At 48.2% G+C, this 23,596-nt stretch overlaps 1 protein-coding gene across 1 annotated transcript in view; it reads right to left on the bottom strand.

The window, feature by feature from the left end:
- Positions 1 to 4,680: 4,680 nt before the first annotated feature.
- Positions 4,681 to 23,596, bottom strand: part of ROR2 (receptor tyrosine kinase like orphan receptor 2) — a 226,531-nt gene continuing 207,615 nt past the window's right edge. The window contains exons 5-9 of the mRNA XM_081066665.1: positions 17,409 to 17,536; positions 13,657 to 13,971; positions 12,251 to 12,496; positions 8,938 to 9,140; positions 4,681 to 7,298 (exon numbers count right to left, since the gene is read on the bottom strand). Of these exons, the coding sequence (XP_080922791.1) occupies positions 5,853 to 7,298; positions 8,938 to 9,140; positions 12,251 to 12,496; positions 13,657 to 13,971; positions 17,409 to 17,536 (2,338 nt within the window). The 3' untranslated portion in view covers positions 4,681 to 5,852. The remainder of the gene's footprint in view (positions 7,299 to 8,937; positions 9,141 to 12,250; positions 12,497 to 13,656; positions 13,972 to 17,408; positions 17,537 to 23,596) is intronic.

Here is a 23,596-nt window from a genome sequence, read left to right as displayed (position 1 = left end):
CTGTATGAACAAATAAGTAAAGGGTATTTGTGAGGACTATTAACTGAACTTGCCTGCAACCTCAATCCTTTCATTAAAGTAATGTTTTCTTTTGATATTCTTAAAAGGGATGGCTCTAATTAAAACAAAACAAACAGATAAATGCTGGTGAGGATGGGGAGAGCCTGGAGCCGTCATTCATTGCTGGTGGGGAGGTAAAATGGTGCAGCCCTTGGAAAATAGTTTGGAAGTTTCTTTAAAAGATCAGTGATTTACCTTATGACCCAGAAATTCCACTCTTAGTAATGTGAGACGTGAAAACATATCTCTATAATGAACATATGCAAATGTTCATAGCACCATCATTTTAATAGTCCAAAATGGATAAATCCAAATGTCCATTGACACATGAATGGATAAAATGTGGTCTATCCATACAATGGATTACCACTGGGAAATAAAATGAACTTGATAGGTGCTACAACATGGATGAACCTCAAAAAACATTCTGCCGGGTGAAAGAAGCCAGAAGCAAAATGCTACATATTGTAAAAATTCCACTTATGTGAAATGTCCAGAAAAGGCCAATTCATTGAGACAGAAAACAGAGCCGACTGCTGGGAGCTGACAAGCATGAGGGATCTTTGGGAGGTGATGCAAAGTTCTACAATTAGATTGGGGTGAAGGCTGCACACAGTGCAAAATTACTACAAGTCACTGACTTGTACACTTAAAATGGGTAAATTTTCTGGAAGCAAATTGTAGCACAATTAAATGCTATTTAAAAAAAGTGGTGGGTCCATGTTCCTTAAGGTAACCGGTGGGGACTAAGTGAACCCTAGATCTCCACCTGAAGGAGATCTGGGTGGAGACCCAGGTGCTTCTCTGGCACGCAGAATGAATTCCTGCTACAAAATGCTGGGGGTTTCCCGGGTGAGCAGTGAGAGGGTACCGCAGGGAAGAGACTAGAAACGAAGTAACAGCCAGATGTGGAGGGGCTCGTTGCCCTCCCTCAAGGTTGTCTATCTACAGGTTGGAATGCAGCCTGTTAATGTCGTCATCCTGACACTGACGAATGTGTAACGTGGTTCCGTGGCTGAAGTGCGCCTTTGAATTATTTAAGGAGAATCTGTCAAGCAAATGGGGACTGGAAACCTGGTAGGAGGGCGCTTCCTACACAGTAAAACCGTTTTCTCAGGTAGTTTGTTCATCAGTCTCGTCAGTCCTTTCCTTGGCGCCTAGAGCCTAATTTGAATTATTTTGTGTATCTTAAAGTCATGGTGAGTTTTCTTAACAAAATTCTATGGTTCCACATTCTTATTAGTTTATACTGACTTTTCCCCCAAAGATGTGGCTTTAGTGCAATTTTTCAGTAAAGAGCTCACGGTGAGGAGACAAAGCATAAAATGCAGTGTAAAAAAGTAACAATGATTGTTTAAACCTTAAAAAATAAAAGCCATATGAAACAGATACTGAAATACAGAAAAATGCCTTGGAGACAGAGCACTGGGAATGAATAGACAGCGCTGTGAAATGTGGTGTACCCTTACTGTCCAGTTCTTTAGAGAAAAATGAGAATGTTTGACACGGAGCTCACACGGGGAAGGTCCGGATTGCCTTGGCGCCTCTGAATTCAGTGTTCCTGTCTGGACACCCTCTCCCTTCTCTCCTTCCACTGCAGAAGACTCAAGCAGGTACCACAGCTCACCTGAACTTCGGTCCCCGGTGGGCACAGTAGTGAGTGGCACAGGGTCATTCCCCGGAGCCAGGGTGTTGCAGTGGCCATCCTGGGGTGAGGGTGTTGCAGTAGCCTCTGGAGTTCCAAGGAAGCAGTCATTTGGTCCTGTCCCTCTTCTGGGAGCTGCGTACGTCCCCAAGGCCTTCCGACACCCAAGGGATGGTTTTAAACACATCTCTCTGCCTCTGGGCAACATTTTTCATTGAACTCTCAGTACTTGGGACTGGGAAAGAGAGAGAACAGGACAAATTAGTGAAAAAAAGAGTACTGAGTTCAAAAGAGTACTGAGTAACTAAAAGTGAATAACTCTTCCTTAACTCTTCCTGTCTTTTAAAAAGCATGCATTAGAGCTGAGACGAGAGTTCGCCCACTCAGCTCCATGCACTAGCTTTCTACTCACCTACGCCTGCACAGCACTCCAGGGCTGGGGTCTCAGGGAAAGTGGCACTTTGAGACATCGCCGGCAGCAGTGCACAAGGCAGAGCCCCGTGGGGAGGCACTGCGGCGCTACCTGCCACCTTACAACTTGAGCCCTCACCAGCTGGGCCAGCACCAGGAATCCTCCTGCAGACAAGCTCCCGCCCACTGACAGGCAAAGATCCCGATACCCAATTACACGAAGCCAGCAAGGCAGGAAACAGTTTGAAGAGGTCAGCACTTACCTAAAAAATGGAATCTAAGAATGTATAGGTGTATTTACTTACATTGCACTAATAAACTGGGAAGACCCACGAGAAGCCAGTAACTGTACTTGGAGGAGGAGCTCAGGAAAACTGAGCAGAGCGCTGGCAGAGGGACTTCCCACTGTGTCTTTGAACTACAAGAATGGACTCGCTGTTCAATAACTACATGAGTGAAACAATGAAAGAAATATAATAATACTGTAAAAGTGTTATTGTCTTAATCTGTGAACTTGGCCTCTGTGCACCCAGGACTTTTCTGACTAAACAAAGCACTATACTTTTAACAGCCCATTACTGGGGACTCACTAAGTGCCAGGCCAGGAAATGCTTAGTCTCTGCTACCATGGGGACTGAGGGAGAAAAAAGTGGGCGAGGGGGGAGCAGGACTGACCTTGGGAAGTCATTGGCTCACCATGGCCAGGTTACCAGATAGTGTTCTGAAGTCAATCTACCGTGACACAACCTTCTTCTTAAAAGTTCATCTCAAAAAAGATTTTAAATGTCCCTGTAAGAAACTCACATAGAACCAATGTCTGCATAAGATTCCTCTCAAACATAGTTGCAAAATCAGTCCCCAAATAGCTGCCAACACTGAATGGGAGGCTGAACTAAACCCAAAGTGAGCATATTTAAATAGTGTTTCCCTGTTGAGAGAACCAAGAGGTTTGTCCTGATTTAGTGGGAGCTGTGGTATACTGCAGTATTTAGTGCAACAGCCTAAAATTAGTACAGAAAAGTTAGCCATTCTCCAAAAGACTGTTTCAAGGAGTGTTATCAGAAAATCGAAGGCTTCCGAGGTCCGTGCGGGTTGCTAGGCCTTGGCTGAAGTCACTGCAGTTACATGAGTTCCTCAGTAGCTGTGGAAGTCTCCCTCGTGTGGGGTGATCAGGGACAAGCTAGGTGGATGGGAGGAGAGACATTCATCTGACTCATCCAAGTTAGCTTTAAACCTAATTGTTCTGGAACATCCCAACTCAGTTACTTTTGTTCAACTGCACCAATTTTAAAAGCTCAATAATCTCCCTAAAGATGCATTGAGATTTTACAATTAGAATGAGTGGTAGCAAATGGTATATTTAGCCAAAAAAAAAAAAATCCCCGAATGTAACCTCCCCCACTTCGCCCAAACACCCTCCCAACGCGTTTCTGCAGAATCTCTGCTGCTGGCTCTGTCGTCAGGCAGCGGGGCTGGCTGCCCACACCGTGCTGGGGGGAGCGCCACAGGGCTTGTTTCCCATTTTTTACTCTCAGGTCTCAACTGAACAGTTAAACCATCAGGTGTACCACAATAGAGATAACATTAAGTTCCTCTTTCAGGTCAGGAAATGAGAAGTAGCTCCATTCAACCCTGAGCCCGTTCCATGTCTCGAGGGGCTGGGGCGCCAGCCCTTGCCCACGTGACGTCACTTCCTTCCGCCCAGCAGAGTCCGTGCTGGATTTAGGCTGCACTTAAGACACTTTATTTCGTATCTCTGTGTGTGTGTGGCTCTGCCGTGGGCAGCATTCTGCTAAGCAAAGGAGTGGTCGAGGGGTGTAAAGGATGGACCTGAAGTTCAGGAGGGCCCGAGGTGCTGTACGCCGGTTCTGTGCTCTGTGGCTCGCGGAGCGTCCCCACTGCCAGCCTCCGCACCCTCTGGGCACTTGTTAGAAATGAACCTTTGTGGCCCCAGCAGTCCTGCCTGGGAGCAGGGAAAGCACTGCTGTTTTCCGGAACAAGCTCTGAAGGAGGCTCTGCTGGCTAAAGAACCACAGCCCACGCATGTGAAACAAATTCCTACTGAGCCTCGCCTGGCCTGGCCCCAGGGTTGTGGACCCACTGCAGTAACCATGGCAGCCTCCAGGCCATGTCGAGCAGGGCCAGGATGGGACAGCAGGGGCCTTGGCTGGCTGGCTGGCTGGCAGAAGCTCGGTCAGGCCTCACCCAAGTTGTGGCTGTTAGTGCCCATTCCCGGACTGGAAGCCCAGGAGCCACTGACCACCCCCCCACACCTCAGGTGACCCTGGCCCAGGTGTACTCTGGCTCAGCTGGCCGCACTGCTGATGGGGTAGGGGGCGCAGGCAGCCCTGGGCAGGTGGTGAAGGAGGCCCATCCCCCCTCATGGCCTCAGCCACCAGCACTGCTCAGGTACCTTGGGAAGTATCAGGCTTCATGTCTAAAAATGTCAGGGGTCTTTCTTGGGGCCTCTCTCAGGGGGGAGAGGTTTAAAACCAAAGCCCAACTTCACATCATCAGCAATTAGTTCACTCCCCCAGACCTTAACAGAGAAAGCAGTGGAACTTGCTTCCATCATTTATTTACCAATGTACACCCACATTCCTACAAAGTCGCCATCCTGGATAAGCACCCCAGGCTGCAAGGGCTCAGCCTGCGTGGTCTCCAACTGGTGCCTCCCTCGTCCCGCACCCCTTACTGCATGACACCCTCACAACCTGCAGAGAGCCGAGCAAATGCTGTTCCGCTTTATTGGATACACCAGGGGTGGGAGTTACAGGTGAGAGTTGTCCCGTGTGCCTGACGCAGTGTGCCTGTGGGCCTGTCACAGGAGCCGAAATAAACAGACCTCACTTACATCAGTACAAACACAAGCAACCAAAATACAATCAGGTGGCATCCCAGGTGGGTAAGGTAAACAGTTAAATTACTAAGTCATTAGTTTAAGCTCAAAATACTTCAATGAAAATGACATACAAAAACCATATAAATTACATTTAAGGCCTGTACATGATTCTAAGAAAACAGACAATACTGTGTGCTCTATACAATATTGCTTCCTTTGTTACCATTCCAAACCCAAGAAACACTTTTCCCTTGAATTCCAGAAAAGTGGGCAAAATACACATGCAAGAGAATTAAAATCATTTCACAAAAATACAAAATCGTGTCGGTTTCTTCTAAGGCAAATTTTGTTTTAAAATGGGACTCGGGTTTCAGAAGCCCCTGTCTCAGCAGACGCTGGCAGGTCTGCAGCAGAGTCCTGCTCCGGCTCATCTTTGGTAGCTGAAGGGAACTCAAGGCCGGCGTGGGGGCGGCGGAGAGGACGGCAGCTCCTCCATCCGCAGCCAACGCCAGCTGCTGGGAATGGCGAAGCCCAAGTCCCACCTCGCTGCCTTGCGCGAGCCTGTTGTCCCAAAGTTCTGCAATATTGGACCCAAATGCCACATGGAGGGAGGATGCCACCTATTTTTCTTCAAAGCACAGGCACTGCTTACTATTATACCCATCCTCTTCTGGGGAGATGGGGGACGTTGGGAGTCACTGCGCTCCGGTGCCACCGGCTAGAAGACCCTCCTCCCATCAAAGGGTGGCGGGGGTGCCGGGAGCTCTGTGCTGGAGAGGATGGCGGAGGAGGGGGATTTCATGGGGAGAGGCTGCAGAACAGCCCCCGGGTGCCTGGGGCTCACGTCTCAAGGTGGCTGAAGTGTCCCGTGACCGCCCTGTGGACCCGCACCCCTCAGGCCTCCAGCTGGGTGTCAGCCTCGTCCATCTGCAGAGTGTCGCTGTCCCCCAGCAGCTCGGTCTCTGGGACAGAGCCATCTCCCTCTTCGTCTGCTTCCTGCACCGGGCTCTGGGCCACGTCTTCGGGGGTGTTCTGCGTGTCCTCGGTGCCCTCGGAGAGCAGGGCTGCCCTGTCGGCCACGGACGTGTTGGACGGCGCGGTGGTGACATAGCCCGTGCTAGTGGAACCGCTCCCGCTGTGGTGGGAGCCGGGCTTGGGGACCATCTGGGCAGGCACCTGCTGCGGCGCCATCTGCACCGGGATCTGGACCGGGTAAAAGTTGGGCAGGTAGGCCCCGTAGGCCGGCACGGGCTGGTAGCCGTTGACGGGGATGTAGAGCTGAGGAGGGGGCACCAGGGGCCGGATCTGGCCCTTGATGGGGATGAACTGCGGCTGCGGGAAGGCCTGGGCCTTGGGCTTGGGGCCCCCGTAGCGCGCGTTGCTGACGTTGCTGACCGGGCTGGTGCTCAGCGAGCTGGTCTGCGTGGCGTTGCTGGCGCCCGAGGTCTGCGCCGAGCTGTTGTAGGCGGACAGGTTGCCCCAGGCGCGGAGCCTGCTGTGGATGTCCTTGAAGCGGGGCCGCCGGCTGGGGAACTCGTTCCAGCACTCCACCATGAGCGCGTACACCCAGGCGGGGCAGTCGTCGGGGCAGGGCAGCACCTGGCGGCTGCGCACCATGTCCACCACGTCCTGGTTGGAGTGCCCGCAGTAGGGCTGCAGGCCGTAGCTGAAGACCTCCCACAGGACCACGCCGTAGGACCAGATGTCCGAGTCCACGGAGAACTTGCCGTACATGATGGCCTCGGGGGACATCCAGCGGATGGGCAGCAGCGCGCTCCCCATCAGCTTGTAGTAGTCGGCGGAGTACACTTCGCGGAACAGCCCCAAGTCTGAGATCTTCACGCTCAGCTTGTCGTACACGAGCACGTTGCGCGTGGCCAGGTCCTTGTGGACCACGTGGTGGCTGGACAGGTACTCCATGCCCGACGCGATCTGCGCCACCACGTGTACGAAGTCCGGCGGCTCCAGCGCAGACTTCACGGTGCGGTCGTCGTCCGTGCTGCCCACGTCTGAGTGCGGGGAGCGCATGACCAGGAACTCGTGGAGGTCCCCGTGCGAGCAGTAGCTGAAGATCATGCTGAGAGGCTGGTCCTTGGTCACCACGCCCAGCAGGCAGACAATATTGGGGTGCTGCAGCCGAGCACGTAGCATGGCCTCATGCCGGAATTCCTCCCGAAGCGGCCCCTCCGCTTTGTCCTTCAGTGTTTTGATGGCCACCGCTTGGGTCGTTTCCCCAGGCGCTGGGCCGAACAGGTGCCCTTTGTAGACCTTCCCAAAGCGGTCCTCCCCAAGCTCCTCCATGAACCTCACCGTGGACAAGCTGATCTCCTTGAGTTTCGCCTGCCAAGAAAAAAGCCCTAATGAAACATTTCTGCCACTGAGACTGGGGAAGGAAGCACAGGGATGCTGGCGGGGCTCTGGAGGGGCTGGCTCTAGAACTGCCTGCCACCACGGCCTTGCAGGGGACCTGCTGACCCGGCCCGTCCCTGGCTCAGCCTGCCCACACACCTGCTTTCTGCTCTTAAATACACCCTGACGCCTAGAGGCTTCCTGAGACCTTCAATATGTCCCCACATAGCTGTAAACTATGTCCCCACAAGTACAGCTGAGATACCACTGCAGTGTGTGTGTGTGAGTGTGTGCGCACACACCTATTCACACACACACAGACCCAGCCAAGCTGAGCTCCAGCTGTCCCACAGTCACCCCTGCACTCTCCCAGCTGGGTCCCCCCACCCAGGGACTTTCCTCCCCGATATGTGCCCACTCTAGGAGGTTCAGCCCCCACTGCACAGCACAGCCAGACCCATGCCTATTTCTCTCGAACCCCAAAGTGTGTGCCCCACAATTTGTCATTTTTAGAGCCCCGGCCAGCTGTTCTCCAGGGACTCCTCAGTGAGTCTGTCTTGCAGCTCATCTTGATTAGATTATCTTTTACTTGTTAGTTTCAGGTGTACAAAACAACGATTAGACATTTACACACCTCACAGAGTGATAACGCCCCCAAATCTCCTACCCCTCTGACATTGTATGAGTACACAGCGGTTACAATACCATTGCCTATATTCCCTATGCTGTACTTTACATCCCGTGACTATGTGTATATATTTTAAATGATAATTGACATTCAATACCATTTTATGTTAGTTTCAGGTGTACGACGCCTGCCACGGCACCGTATACTTGGTTAGATTCTTAATTAGATGCATCTTGACAAAGCACCATGTGGGTGAAATCGATGTAAATCTTGTACCTCTCTGCTTCCACAGTTCTCGTCCCTTCTGTGCGTCTGGCCCCCATCCTTCTTGGAATTTCCCTGACCGCAGGGGAATCTGTGTCCTTCTTGTCATCCATCCTCTCAGCCCCCAAACACTGAGTGACTCCTGGTGACAGAGCTGAAGGAGTCCACTCTCCCCCTTCAAAGCCCACAAGGGAATGACTTTCCCCTTAAAGCTTGTAAGTAATATGAATATCCTTTCATTTAGGCTGAGTGGTTGTATTTCAGTGTGTTCTCACCATCCTGACAACTCCTAGGGTAGGGGTGGCCTGCCCCCTACTTCCTCTACAAGATAGTTGCTTTATCCTTCCCTGAAAAACAAAATAAAGCAAAACCAACCCAACCACAAGCTGAGCAGAACACAGTCCCTAGTCCCTTAAAAGTGCCACAAGTAGTGGGGGCGACCTGAGCCCCTTTCCTGGTGTCCCCTATGGGGACATCTGAAGCATTGCAGAGAGGACGGCCCAGTGATGGGGGGCGGGGGTGGTCTTGGCAGACGACAAACCTAAAACAGCAGATTCCAAACACACCTACCATTTATTTCCTAGGACACAAATGTGCTGAAATGTTTCAGAGAAGAAACAGCAAAATGAAAGACTGTTTAAGAGTTCTGTGTTGCGCTTCAAGTAAATTAAGAAGGCTAACATGGCAGGCAAAGGGTAAGCCCGGAGGCGCCGCCCAGAAACACGTGAGCTGGGAGACCTGCTTGTGTTGGCTGATGAGGGGCATCTCCACATCCTGGCTGGGCGACGCCATCAGCTGCCGGCGTGGGGGCGTGGAGGCGGAGGCCTTCTGCTTGTTCCGGCACATGCAGACCAGGAAGAAGAGGCAGGCGATGACCAGGGGGATGGCGATGCTCGGAACCAAGATGTACAGAATCCCCAGCCTGCTGCCGCCCTGGGGACCTGTGGACAGCCAGGCTTCCGTGAGTTTTCCGAGAACACCCGCCTCTCAACTCCAAGCTCTCTCCCAGCCCATTCCCACCTCCAACTACAATACGTAAGTACAAGCAAATAATAGGTCAGTTGCACAAAGGGACAAAATTACACACTGAACGTTAAAAAGAGATAATGTACCGAAAAATGCACATCCTGTGATAAATCCGTGAGACCAATCCAGAACTGCCCCCATGAGAACACCCCAGGATACAGAGCACAACCGGCACGTGAACTCTCGAGGTCTCCTAGTGTCATTAGCAGCACGCTCTTCTTCCTAACGCTTGAACACCACTGGGAAAAGGAACAAGGGGCTCTGCCTGACTTCATCTTTACAAAAACTTGATGAAACATGTTTGACCCTTGTCCTCCGTAAGGGAAAATTGATTCTGGGATTAGAAATGACCTTTTCCTTCATTCAGTATTTTAGGATTGTTTACATTTTTGTATAATAATATATTCTTTTAGGAGAATGATTAAAATCGCATTTGATTTAAAAGAGCACTGGCAGCCGATGAGTTTGACCCAAACTCCCAAATTCTCAGGGGCAGGAGAATTCTGCAAGAACGATGGTAAGACACAGCCTGAGGCGTCCAGGCTTCTCCTCTCTTTTCCCACAATGAAGAGTGCGCTTTGTCTCCCCCGACAGGACACACGGGAAGTGCAGCGAGCACTCCCCCCACCAGGCAGCTGTGCTGACATCTGGAAGGAGAGTTGGGGGTTCCCCTGGCAAGGAGGCAGAACCCTCTTCCAGAAAGGGCCACTTTCCCACCCCTCTAGCAGTTTTCTCCTTAACCTTGTGAATAATTACACGGGACTTGAGTGCCCCTATGACTAGTGGGTAATGAGCTCTCCATTTGAAAGCAGACAAGTGATTTCTGGTCAATGTAGTCTCTGAAAGAGACTTCTAAAAATGAACAATATCACCACCTTCATAAAGAAAAACATGGTCCCAAACCCAGTATGGCCTCCCAGCATCTAAAATAAAATAAAATTAAAAAAATATATAAAATGAAATTAAATAAATAAAATACAGTAAAAGTAAAGTAAAATAAAAACACACACAAAATTCTTCTGGGCCTACCTGGAGGCAGATGTTCTAGAAGCCTTGGGGGCAGTGGAAACTGTTATCTTTCATTATTAGGGGTCAGGGGAGAATCCATGCCCCTCAGGCCAAGATTAGAGGTGTGAGCACCATCCAAACACTTGAACAACCATTTATTTTATCATTGTATTTTAAAATAACCAACAGTACACATGCTTACTAATAATTGTGGTATTATAGAACAGTGAATATTCCTAACAGCCCATTTTGCCAAAGGCTATGCCATTGTTAATAAGTTGGTGTTCACCTGACTTTTTACGTGTATTTTAATTTGAACATGAAATAACCAATATTCAACTATTTTGGCATACAGAAGCAGCACTTTCATGGTTTTTTTTTTTTTTAAAAAAAAAACAGAAGTTTAAATAGAATCATATCATCTATATTTCCCTGCTTCTGGTTTTGTGGCAGAGTAATGTGTCTCGAACGTCAGGTGCAGGACAGACAGCTCTAGGAATTCCTTGGCAGCGGCGTACAGTTCCATGGTACCAGCCAACCCTCCACTGGGAAAAACTTAGTCTGTTTCTTATTTAGCTATTAAAAGTGATTCTGCAATAAATATCCTTGCACTTCTGCCCTGTAAGTACAAATGTTTCTGCAAAATAAGATTCCTGCAACTGCATACATATTCCTGCAAAGAACATACATATTTTTCTTTGTTTTGATTTAGTTTTAATTACAAAATAACTGCTCATTATAAAACATCTTATATTTTAACATTTCTGTAGGTCAGAGGAAATCAATGCTAGAAGTTTGGTGTGTGTCCTTCCAAAACTTCATCCGTGAACTATATAGGTGCTTGACTGTGTGTGTGTACATGTGTGTGTGCACACACATAGACACACACATATACCTTTTGCTCATTTTGTTCTTTTGTGAAAAGACAGAAAGAGAAGGGGAGAGAAGGAAGAAAGGAGGAGGGAGGAGGAGGGAGAAGGGGGGAAGAGACAGAGAGAGAAGAAACAGACATAACACAGCTACTGGTCTACAACTTGCTTCTTTCCCTTAACAGGACATCATTGACATCCTTCTTTGCAGGAAACTTTTTTAAACCACTGTACATTCCACAGAGTAGCTATGCTATAATCAAACTACTGGCGTTTTCAGTCTTCTGTGAACTTCAGAGTGAAAGGGAGTGCCAAGTTTGGGACTTGGAGAGGTAATGAACACGGTTTTCACTCCCATCTCTGGAAGGGGGAAGGCATGCCGGCCCCCTCCGCTGGCCACCAGGAGAGGTTTCCAGGTGAACGGTTTGCCTTGATTTGTCTCACCATTAACCTCTCTTTATCAGTCTTCTCTCAGTAATTTTCCACCAACCCTCTGACCCCAGGTTCCAAAATGGAAGACTCAGAAGACAGCCCTATCTCAGGTATCCAGGCCGCCTACAGCTGGTGGAATGTAAATATTGGAATAGAAACAACAATGTTTGTAAAGTTAACTACACAGTCTTCTCCTAATCATAATTTAACAGACAAATTGCAGGGAAAATGGTTAAGAGATTTAAGTCCTGTTTTTCCCTCAGTCTGCCAAATCTGCATGGGAGAGCTGAGTAGAGCAGGAAGGCAGGGGTTGGGCAGCCGGGGAGGTGCCCCCACCTGCAGATGCCTGGCTACTAAGCAGCTGCTCTAACTCTAACGTGGAGCATGTTTATTGATACTGGAAAATAGTGTGTGACAATGTTAATGGAGAAACAAGCATCCCAGGACCGTGACGGGAAAGGGCTGACAGTGGGACCCCACATGCAAACAGCAGTCTCCACTGAGTGAGGAAACTAGGGGGCATGTGCATATGATTCTTCAGACTTTTCTATAATTTAAATGACCAGATATTATCAGCAACAGTTTTACTTAAAACAAACGACCGTGGCGGTGGAATGGGAGTGGTGCCCAGAGCCACCAGCCTCCTGGTCCCCCACCATCACAAAGTGCACTCAACAGTCAACACTTTAAAAAAATGAGAGAGAGAGAATACATACTACAAGAGGGTACGTCACACAGTTCCATGCGTACGTTTTTATTCTGCGTGAAGCACCAGGGGCCTTCCATCTGCCCTCCGGGGTTCCGGCAGTAGGCGTGCCCTCCTCCGAGCTCAGGGAAGTCTGTGCTGGTCAGGTGGTGGCTGTGGGGGTGCTGCAGGGCCCACGGTTGGCACTGGTGCCCCGACTTGGTGGTGCTCGCTGTCCCTCTGTAATCAGTGCCCGAGCCATTGTAACACTGATGGTCTAAGAGAGAAGATGCATTAGGAGGCCCGGAAATCCAGAGGAAGCAAGCCTACTCGGGGTACAGACAGCACCCTCCCTCAGCTCTTCCAGAAAGGATAACAAACCACTTCATCTGCATGAACTCAAACTGGAGTGTCCAAAAGACCAAAGGATTTAAATAACTTCTAAGAAAGGCAGCCTTACAAATAATGATGCAATGAAGTCCCAGCTTACTAGTCAAATTGGGGACACATATGGGGAAGAAAAGCTGTCATAAGTTATTTTATGACCCTGAAACCACCGCTGGGACCCACCAAGGACCTCCATTCCAGCATGAGAAAGCCATCCCCAATCTCACGTTTATTTACTCTGGAAGCAAAATCAGAGTGTGTGGGAGAGAAAAGGACCTGCCAGACCTGGCCCATCTTTCAGGCACCCCTGCTACCGAGGGAGGACGGCTCAGCCACACTCTGCCTCCCCGAGGAGACCCCGAGTGCTGTCTGAGCCGGACCTGGGGGTGTCAAAGGTGGAGCAGCAGGTACAGTGCTTACTGTACTGGGGCACTGTCCTAAGAACTTTCTAAGTGGTAGCTCACTTAATCTTCACTCCAACGCCTGACGTTGGTAGGTATCATTCTCGTGTAACATGAGGAGACCGTATTTAAGCAGCTCGTCCGAGGTCACACTGAGTAGGCCCTGCAGCTGGGACCGACCTTGAGCGCAGCGCGAGAAGAACAGGCGCAGCTGCCAGGAGCCTGCCGCCCTCCTGGCCCCCCAGCCTGGTCTGGGGAGTAGACGCGGGCAGGAGGGAGGCAGCCTCTTCCCCGGGGTCCCCTGCAGGGGGCCGCAGGCTGACCTCGTCCTGAGGACAGGTGCTTGTGGACCACAGGGCAGGTCTGGAAGCTGGCTCTGTCCCCCTGGCGCCTCTGTGGCAGGCGGCCCAGAGATTACTCCATCTTACTGAGTGAGGTCTGGGGCTCAGAGAGGTGGAGTGACTCACAGGTGTCCCCAAACAGGCAGGAGCCAGCTGGGTGTGGCCTGGGGCTGTGACTGAAACCCCTGCTCGTAAGCCCCGCTGGCAGAGCCTAGACAGGGGCCCCGGGCTGCGGGCCTCTCGGGACAGAGGGCCCCCGGCACGGCACGAGGCCCGGGTGGTGCGGTGCGTGGGGCGTGCGGACTCACAGCGGCCCAGCCGCTCGGCCGGGATGCCGACGCGCATGCAGTTGGCGGCGTCGGGGCTCTCGGGCAGGGGCAGCGCCTCGCACTTGGGCAGCTGCAGCCGCATGAGGATGAGCGGGTTGGAGCGCGCGATGGTGTACTCCTGGCGGCACAGGTCACTCTCCAGCACCTCACACTCGTCGCGGCACAGCTCACGTGGCTTCGGCGCCCGGGAGCGCGCGTCGCACAGCGGGAACACGAAGTGGCAGAAGGACGGGATGGCGAACTGCGAGCACTGGTCCGACAGGTGCGTGGAGGTGCCTATCATAGTGAAGGCCGCTGCGCAGGCGCGGGACGCGTCAGGGGGCGGCCCGCTCAGAGCCCCGCCCGGCACCCCGCCGCGTGTCCCCGACCCATCTCTGGCCCGCATCCCTCACCCTGCCCCCTGGTGGCGCCAGCCCTGCGCCCCATTCCCTGCCCCCATCCCGGGCTCTCAGGAGCAGAGCCCCAGGGAGCGTGGGAGCCGCCCTGATTCGCACCAGACAGAGAAGGTCCTCGGCTGCACTTACAAACATCAAAAGCAGAACAAAAAAGAAGGAAAACTAGGCCCAAGATCTTATCCGGCTACATGCTTTTCCCATTACAGGAAGATTCCCCTTTCCGACCCAAAAGCCACGTTTTCAGGCCCTACTATGAACGGGGGGCTCTGCCAGAGCAGGGCGGTAGGTGAAGTGGTGGGATGGGTGGCTTCTACAAGAAGAGACTGGCAAAGAGGCACAAGAACCAGGCCCTGGTCTCCCGACACCCTCAAGCCTGCAGGAGAGGCCTCACCAGGGATGGAGGGGGTAACAGAATGTGACAAAAGGATGGACAGCCAGCCCCAGGAAATGCAGCAGCAGGAGGAGTCAGATGCCAGCGAGTGGGGTGGGGGTAAGGGTGGGAAGAAGGGATTCCCAGCCTGGGGTTACTGGGGAGAGCCAAGGAACAACTGCAAAGTGGGGAGAGTTTTGTGGTAAAGGGCAGCGGAGAAGCAGCCCTCGCAGACCGGTCTGAGCCAGGGTTGGCTGGTTTGCTTTTTGGGGAGCAAGTCATCACAGGATGGAATGTGATGGAAGAATCTGACATCTGACATGAAGAAAGGAAGGAATGGGAGCTGCAGGGACAAGGTCTGGGCCGAGTGGTAAGAGGGCTGCCTGTGGCAGGAGGGAAGGCTGTCGCAGTCAGGGCTCAACGGAAGGCGTCAGCCAGAAGGCCCCCCCCACTTTCACCTGCGAAGGACCTGCTTATAATGACTTGATCTTGGAGAGCTAAAGAAGGAGAAGCCCCTCCGTGTACACGTCCTGCTGAGAGGTTGGAATTAATCCCTGGACGCCCCAGTTCCACCCGACTTGCAGCGCGTGCCCGGTTCGGCCAGCAGATGGCGCCGCGGGAGCCCCTTAACCCGGGCGACCCGCCGGGCGCACTGAGGCTCCAGGTTGGAGGCGCTGGGTGGGAGCCCAGAGCGGGCCCTGCCGGTTATTTACTGCAGGAACGTCGGTCACTCCGCTCTTCCCGGCCCGTGTCTTTATTTGTGAAGGGACATGAACGGTCCACAAGGGTCTGATAACAGCTGGGTCCACGCACTGCACTCGCGCCCCGTGCCAGGCACTCTGGTGTGCGAGTCACGTTAGACTTGAGCAGAGGCAAGAGGTGACGGTGCAGGGCCTCTCGGCCAGAGCCAGGTGTGACCCCGGCTGCATCTCCTCGCTGTGGAGCTGGCGACTGCCAAGACTGCCGGCCGTGAGAGACTGCAGGGGGAGGTTACCTAAGCACGCCACCCCGGCGTTTCTGTGGGGGTGGTCGTGGATGTCACGGCTGTCGCTTTTAGGATGTCTCCTCCTCCCTCCCCTGTGAGGGCCTAGTTCTGAAGCTACGGTTCTCGGCACGAGGAGGCCCGACAACTCGTCCGCACTTTCGTCCACACCCAGCTCGTCCCTCTGAAGGTGTCTTGGGGCCCATGCCCTGAGAAGCGCCCAGGGTCCTGCGAACTAGTCCTGACGCGCAGGCTGAGGACCGACCGTCGCGACGTCGCAATGCGGTCTCTCGGCCACAACGGGGCAGTCTAAGGCACCCGGAGTCCATGATTTCAAAAACCCACAAATCCGGGGGACCCTCATTCTAAACCTTCATCTAAGAACTGCTATAAAATCAATCGGCTTAGACATCTGAGTTGCTTAGTCCTTTAAATAATTCCTCGAAATAATTGAGGAACAATCTTGTGCCTTGAATCAGTGTTTGCCGATTAGTGGGATGTAAAATTAATTCTGGAGTCTGCAGGTAGCATTTTAAAAGACAAAAATTAGAACAGAACGGAGCATGTCAGAGTGCATGGTTCGTGTTAAGGCTGCAGCCAACTTTCTTCTTTTATAAAATAAAACTGAAGAGAAAAATCCAAGTCCACTGGTTTTGTTAAGGGTGAATGATGTTTCCTGTAGCTGATTTTAATTCTGTGAAATACATGTATACATATACTAAGTCGCAATGTAAAGTGTACCTTTTACTGCATGTCATAGTTAAAAGGTTTGAGCAGTTCTGCTTTCAACGACATTAAAAGCTTTTCCAATGAGAGATAGCAATGTTTTCAAAACATTCTCTCACTGGGCCAAGTGGCGCCTTCCAGGATCCTCTAGTCCCATTACTGCCATTCCATTTCTCCCTGGACACCTGGCCCTGTCCTCAGGGGGCTCTGTAACCATGGTTAGACCCTCCAGACTGAGGGTGAAAGTCAAAGCCAGGGGTGACCTAACCGTAAAGGGACATTTCAATGACACCTACGTGAGTTTCTGCCTGGACGCCTCATTCCTGCCCCTTACCGGGGCAGTGCTTTGCAAGCCCCGCTGCAAACCCAGCAGACTGTCTTGGGGAGCCCAGCATCAGGGGTCGGCTAGTGCTTCCACCCAGCAGCTGGGGTTAAGCACTGCTATGCAGAGAACCCAGTTAATCTGAGACGCCTGCCATCTTCACAACTTTCCTGGTTTCTTACAGTGTCTGAGAGAGAAATGCGTGCGTGTTTGTGGAGAAAGCAGAAACAGGAGGAGGGCTTTGCAGAACTCTGGTTTAATTCATTGTTTTACTTCTCAAGGGATTTCCCCCAAGACCTTTGCATCAGTGTGTGAAAGTCAGTGAGTGGAAGGCTACCAACCAACCAGAGATGGTAACACGTAACGGGATGGAGGACAAGCAGCTTCATTCAGGAATGACCTGCTCTGTGTTCACGCTGTGAAGCTAATACATGAAGACCTGACTGTCCTTGGGAGTCAGGGCAGACACAGGTCTGAGCTCACTGCAGCGCTGGCTGGTGGCCTGCAAACTTCTCTCCCAAACAGCTGGAACCAGGTCAATGTACCTTTTAACCACACACAGTTCTCAGAGGGTGCAGCAACGAAAGGAGGAACAAAGAAGTCAAGTGGAGCGAGTGTCATGAATGCCAGACCCTGGTGACACAGTGAGGACAAGACAACTCAGGGCTTCCGACCCACATGGTTGGCTTAAGTCAATGTGTTAGAGGTGTATACCAAGCAATCTGCACTTACTAATTTAAATGGGAACATTTTAGGGTAAACCATGGCAGCAATTGCAACTGCTTCTAAAAAAGGTCTCTGACTTTTTATTGCCAGAGACATGGAGCAGGGACACACTGTCCAAGGTGGTCACCGACCAAAACACAGTGGACTGTGTGCACAGGGATGGGGGGCTGCACACATGTTCACAGCTGCTCAGGAGGCCCCCGCTCCTACCTGTGATCCGGTTCTCGATCTCCCCCTGCATCTGGAGGGAGTCCACATAGATGGTCCGGTTCCCGATGAAACGTGCACAGGCGATTCCCCGGTAGGGCTGGCAGAACCCGTCCTCATGGTCATCATCTCTGGGAAACACACAGTCTTGTAAGCGTACCGGAAGTGTCAAGTACCCCTGATGATTTTCTTTTTCAATCTGACATCTTATGACCCAGCTGCCATCTTCTTCCTTGGTGTTTACCCAGATGAATGGAAAACTTATGTCCACACAAAATCCTGCACACGATGTCTGTAAGAGCTTTATGCATGACTGCCCAAACTTGGAAGTAACCAAGACATGCTCCAGTAGGTGAATGGATAATAAACTGTGGTCCATCCAGAGAGTGGGATATTATTCAGCGTCAAAAAGCAATGCCATGGAGGAACTTTAAATGCCTACTGCTAAGTGAAAGCAGCCAATCTGTAAAGGCTGTGTACTGCATGATTCCAACTAGAGAAGGCAAAACTATGGAGACAGTAAAAACATCAGTGGCTGCCAGAGTTGGGGGAGAAGGGTATGGCTGAATAGGTGGAGCACAGAGGATTTTTAGGGCAGTGAAACTACTCCGTGTTACCCTATAATGGTGGATACATGTCATTATACGTTTGTCCAAACCCACAGAGTATACATCAAGAGTGACCCTAATGCAAACTATGGACTTTAGTTAATAACAATGTGTCACTATTGGCTCATCAATTGTAACAAATATACCTGACTAATGCAAGATGCTATCAATAGGGGAAACGGGCGTGTGCGTGTGTGTACGCGTGTACGTGTGTATGTACATGAGAACTCTCTGTATTGTCTGTTCAATTTTTATGCAAACCTAAGATTGCTCTGAAATATAAAGTCTATCACTTTTTTCAAAATCCAGCATCTTTAAGGGGGATGGAACCAGGGGAGGACCGAGTGTGAAAGAGGAATTATAAACATGAAGCATATATACAAGTGGGTATGTGTTCCTGTATACATGTACAAACACACAGAGAATGTTAAATGGTATCTCACTCTTAAACTACATCAGAAATATTACTGCACATCCCTATACACTTCCATTGTTTGCAAACAAGGCTTTTATGGAAACGACGATAATCCAAAATCTGTGTTCTACCTTTAACTTGTAGGAGAGAAATCTCTGAAATGGAGAAAAGCTATGGAGGGAATTCCAAAAGTCTGGTCCTCGCAGAATTTGTACCAGGTGGTACGCTTTTTATGTCACAGAGGTGTGGCCTTGTCATTATTACACAGACAGCATACAGTGCATGTGCAAACACCGGGCACACAAAGGGAGACTCGCAAAAGCACGGTCTCCCTCTTGGCCCTGTAGTCTGGACTTCCCAGGGCTTGCAGGGAACAGCCTGCACAAGCTCTGCTTGAATATGGACTAATTTTTTTGGCAGAACCTGTTAGTCCTGCCTTCAGCCTAGGAGATCAGTCATTCAAAGTACCCAGATGCTTTTTAAAGTGACCCTCAGAATGCTCCAAGGAGACAGGAAGAGCTGGCCACAGCAGATATAGCAGGGCTGCCGTCTGCTGGGGAGCAAAAGAGAGGGATCTGGGGCTCCGAGGACAAGCTTCTGACAAGTACTCAGACCTGTAATAAGTCACTTGTTTTCTAGCAAATCTGTGATCTGCCCATAGCCAAAGAACACTTGTCATTCCACCCTACATTGTTTTGGACGATCCCCAAACGTAATCTGTGTTGTGTCCATTTAACCAAATGGACTTCGAAATCCCTATCCTGGCTCCGTCACAAGGGTAAGATTTACATGCTTGTGACAATGGAGACAAAGGGTCTGGCAGAACCACCCTCTCTACAGCTGCCTCTGCCTGATTCTTCCTCCTTTGCCTTCTTCTCGGTCCCTGAAGAAAATCTCTCTTTCAAAGAAAATAATCTGGAGCCATAAATAATCTAAGTAAGGAGATTATGCCGTCAACAAGAGCCTGAGGCCCTTTCTCTCAAGTTCACTTTCTCTGGGTCAAGGATTCCTTAAATATAGTTTAAATAGGCAAACACATGTGCTAACAATACATACCCACCCACCCCCTTGCACTCTGAGCTAGAGTTAATTGTTGATTAAATCAAAACAAATGCCTACACTTGCCAGACACACCAATGCAGGGAAAGTCAACTCTGCCTGGCGTGCGTGCTGCATGTTGGTTTGCAGGCTGGGTTCCAGGCGCTTGCCCACTCTGCCAGGAAAATCATTAAGATGTGTGTGCTCTGATTAACGTCACCTACACTTAGAACATGAGATTTGAGTCAGTCAGTCCCTCGAGGTGACTCCACATGAGTAACAATTTCTTTTCTTTGCTTTAAGAGTCAAGGAATGGAAAGCCTGTTCCCTCGCTTTGGGCTCCTCCCTGGCTGCCGGTCAGGTGCCCACCGCAGGGGGAAGATGAGGAGAGTGCAGGGAAGACATGCTGAAAAGGGGCTTGAGGCCATGACATCTCGTCCACTCATCTCAGTGGGCTTCTACACTGAACTTTAGAGAATGTTCAAACTCCAAACAGAAGTGGTTGGAAAATGACATCTTTCAGGTTTTTGAATTTTGAGAAAACAAGTGGGAATTACTTTATGTTTTCAAACAGAATTATGTTTTATCTTTACCCAGCATAGTTTGGGATCTCTGAAGAGTGACAGAGCTGAAGAAAGTCTGTAAAACTAGTCACTCAGAACAAAGCAAAGCTCTGGGGCAGAAGCAGCCATCTGTAAATCCCTTAAGCTACAAATGAAACACATGCTCACCAAACACAGAACATCAGCGTTACGGAATTCAATGTTGGGTATCTTCTCTATTCCTAAGGCTGCCAGGTACTGATCCAAGGCCTCATGACAGAGATGAAAAAGAAACACACCAACAAGTTCGTGGTCAAGAAGGGGAGAGAGGTAAATAACTATAATACTGGGTTAAAAAAAAAGAGCAATGGGAAAAGAGGAGATTGAAAGGAGAGGAAGGAGTCAACATGTTGTGATAGGAAGTGCTTCTTCACAAAGGGCCGAGGAGATAGGGGTGCTGATCGCCAGCCTTCTTCCCAAATGGCATATGTGAAAAATAAAAATTAGTTTCAAAAGCTTAGAAAAATTCTCAGATATAAATTCTCAGATATAAATTAAAGGAAAATAAGCCTCCTTTGAAGTTGAAAGTAATCAATACCAAAATTCAAATTAAAAAAAATCCTTATAGAACTTCTAGAAATAAAAATTATAGCTGTTGAAACAAAACAAAAAAAATTAAATATGATTATATATTATGTAGGAAGTTAACATTTCTTTTCCCGTACTTTTTTTGTTAAAAGTGGTAAAACCATTTTATAATTGTTTTTCTTGAGTGAAGCAGAGGAAGCTATATCTCAGATTTGAGGTGGCAGGGGACAAGAGCAAAAGCACAGAGTAAACTGAAGTAGATCACTTTAACAAAGACTGAAGCTAAACTTCAAGTGATAAGCTTCAGTGATCTGACAGCAATCTAATATGCTGCTGTATAAAACACTTTTCAGAGGAAGATAACAAAATCCAGAGTACCAACCACAATGTTCTGCGTACAATAAAAAATTACCAGACATGTGAAGAAACAGCAAAATATAACTCATGGTCAAGAGAAAGCAACCCAAAGATGACCCAAGATGTTAGAATTAGCAGACCAGGACTCTAAGGAACTATAAATATGGAGAGCAATGCACAAAAGAAAGAATTAGGTTGGTGCAAAAGTAATTGCAGTTTTTGCAATTATTTTTAATCTTTTAAAATGCAATTACGTTTGCACCAATCTAATACAATGAAGATATAGATAACTATAGGAGAGATGGAAACTTTAAACGAATCAAAGGGAACTGAAACACACAATCTCTAATAAAACATGGTATTAACAGAGTGTATAAAACAGAAGAAAGTCAGTAAACTTGACAGGTCAATTGAAAATTTCCACACTGAAACCAACAGAGACAAAATGACCTACAAAAAATAAACATAACCTCAGTGAGCTGTGGGAAAGCACAAGTGGTCTAACTTATGTGCAGTCAATACACCAGGCGGAGAGGAGAGACTCAAGGTATCAGGGAAAAGGTTTGAAAAAATAATGGCCAATCTCTCCCCCCCCCAAATTTGATTAAAAAACAGTTACATACCGAGCAAGGGAATATCAGTGAAAAGCAAGTAGGATAAATATAAAGGAAACCACACTTACACACATCACAGTCAACCTGCTGAAAACCTAGGATAAACAGAAATGGGAGGACATAACGAATACTGTATTTCCCCGAAAATAAGACCTAGCTGGACAATCAGCTCTAATGCGTCTTTTGGAGCAAGAATTAATATAAGACCGTCTTATTTTACTTATAGTAATAATATAATGTAAGACCCGGTCTCATATTAATTTTTGTTCCAAAAGATGCATTAGAGCTGATTATTTAGCTAGGTCTTATTTTCGGGGAAACAGGGTAGTGGCTGACCTTTTTCAGAAACAATGCAAAACAGAAGACCAGGGAATGACAGCTTCAGTGAACAATCAGAGAAAATGAACTGTGAACCTGGAATGTCATACTCAGCCAAAAAGTATTTCAAATAAAAGGGTCTATTAATCAAAAAGACATAAACATGAATACACCTAATATCAGAGCTTCAAAATATATGAACAAGAATTGACGTAACTAGAGGACAATTCAGAAAAATTCACAGTTACAGTTGAAAATTTTAACCCCTGTCTCTTAGCAATTAATGGAACTAGACAAAAAAAGAAAAAGAAAAAAATTAGTGAAGAAACAACAGTGGAAACAGTAACCACCCCATGACTACTGGACATTCCCAGTAGGATATACCCAACAGGACAGCATATGTTTCAGTGCGCATGGCACCAAAGAGACCATATGCTTGCCGACAAATAACTCACAATTAAGTTTAAAAGAACTGAAGCCACACTCTGATCACTAAGAATTAAATTAGAAATTAGTAACAAAAGATATTTAGAAACTCTCCAAATATTTGTAAATTAAACAGCATACTTCTGGATAACCTTTGGGCTCAAAAAAAATAAAAACAAGGAAAATTAAATAGGATTTTGAATGGAATGTGAAAACATAAAATATTAAGAAACGAAAACAGGATAGCATACAGTTAAAAAAGTAGAGATAAACTTATAGCTTTAAATGCTTAAATTAGGTAAGGTTTTATACCTTAAGAAATTAGAAAAAGAATGTCAAATTAAACCTGAAGTAATTAGAAGAAAATACTAATGACAAGAGCAGAAATCAATCAAATAGAAAACAATAGAAAGATACATAAAGCCAAAAGTTGGTTCTTTAAACAGTTAAAATTGCTAATACCTAGAAAAAATAATTAAGAAAAAGAAATACTCATTACCAATGTTAGGAGTGCACAAGAGGACATCACCCAAGACCCTAACAAATGTTAAAAGATAGTAAAAAATATTATGAACAAATATATGAACACAGATTCAACAACTTAGAAAAAGAATTACAAATTCCTTGAGAAAAACAAAGTACAAATAGAAAGAAAAACTCAGAAAAACCCTACATCTCTTACTTGAAGTAGCAATCAAAAACCACCCCACCATTAAAAGTCCAGCTCCAAATAATAGAAACTGGTGAATTCTGTCAAACTTTTAAGGAAGGAACATCAGTAATTTTACACAAAGTCTTTCATAAAATAAAGGAGTAAGGGACACTTTCTAATTCATTTTACAAGGCAAGCATAACCCTGATAGAAACACTGGACAAGGACATCCTAAGGACATCACAGACTAATTTGCCTCCTGATCAAAGGGGCAACATACTCCATGAAACAACAGCAAACTGGACTCAGCAAAATGAAAAGAGATTACAGAAATGGGTAATGGGCGAACGGGGTTAACCCAGGAATACAAAGTTACTTCAACATTTAAGACACAATCACTGTAAACACAGAGAAACCGTGTTGTTGTCTCACTTGATACAGAAAAAGAGGTGACAAAGGTCAATACCATTCATTAACAAAACTCTCACCAAAGAAAGTAATTTCCTCAATCTAATTTTTAAATACATCTATGAGAAGTCTACAATGAATATCTTACTTCATGGTGAAATAAGGTATATTTTCCCCATAGAAATGGAAACAAGACAAAGATATCAGCTCTTAGTACTTCTATCC

The sequence above is a fragment of the Rhinolophus hipposideros genome (genome assembly GCF_964194185.1).
Source record: "Rhinolophus hipposideros genome assembly, chromosome: 11".
In the NCBI taxonomy this organism is placed as follows: Eukaryota; Metazoa; Chordata; class Mammalia; order Chiroptera; family Rhinolophidae; genus Rhinolophus; species Rhinolophus hipposideros.
The sequence above is the reverse complement of the archived record's forward strand: the minus strand, read 5'-3'. Positions and strand labels throughout refer to the sequence as shown.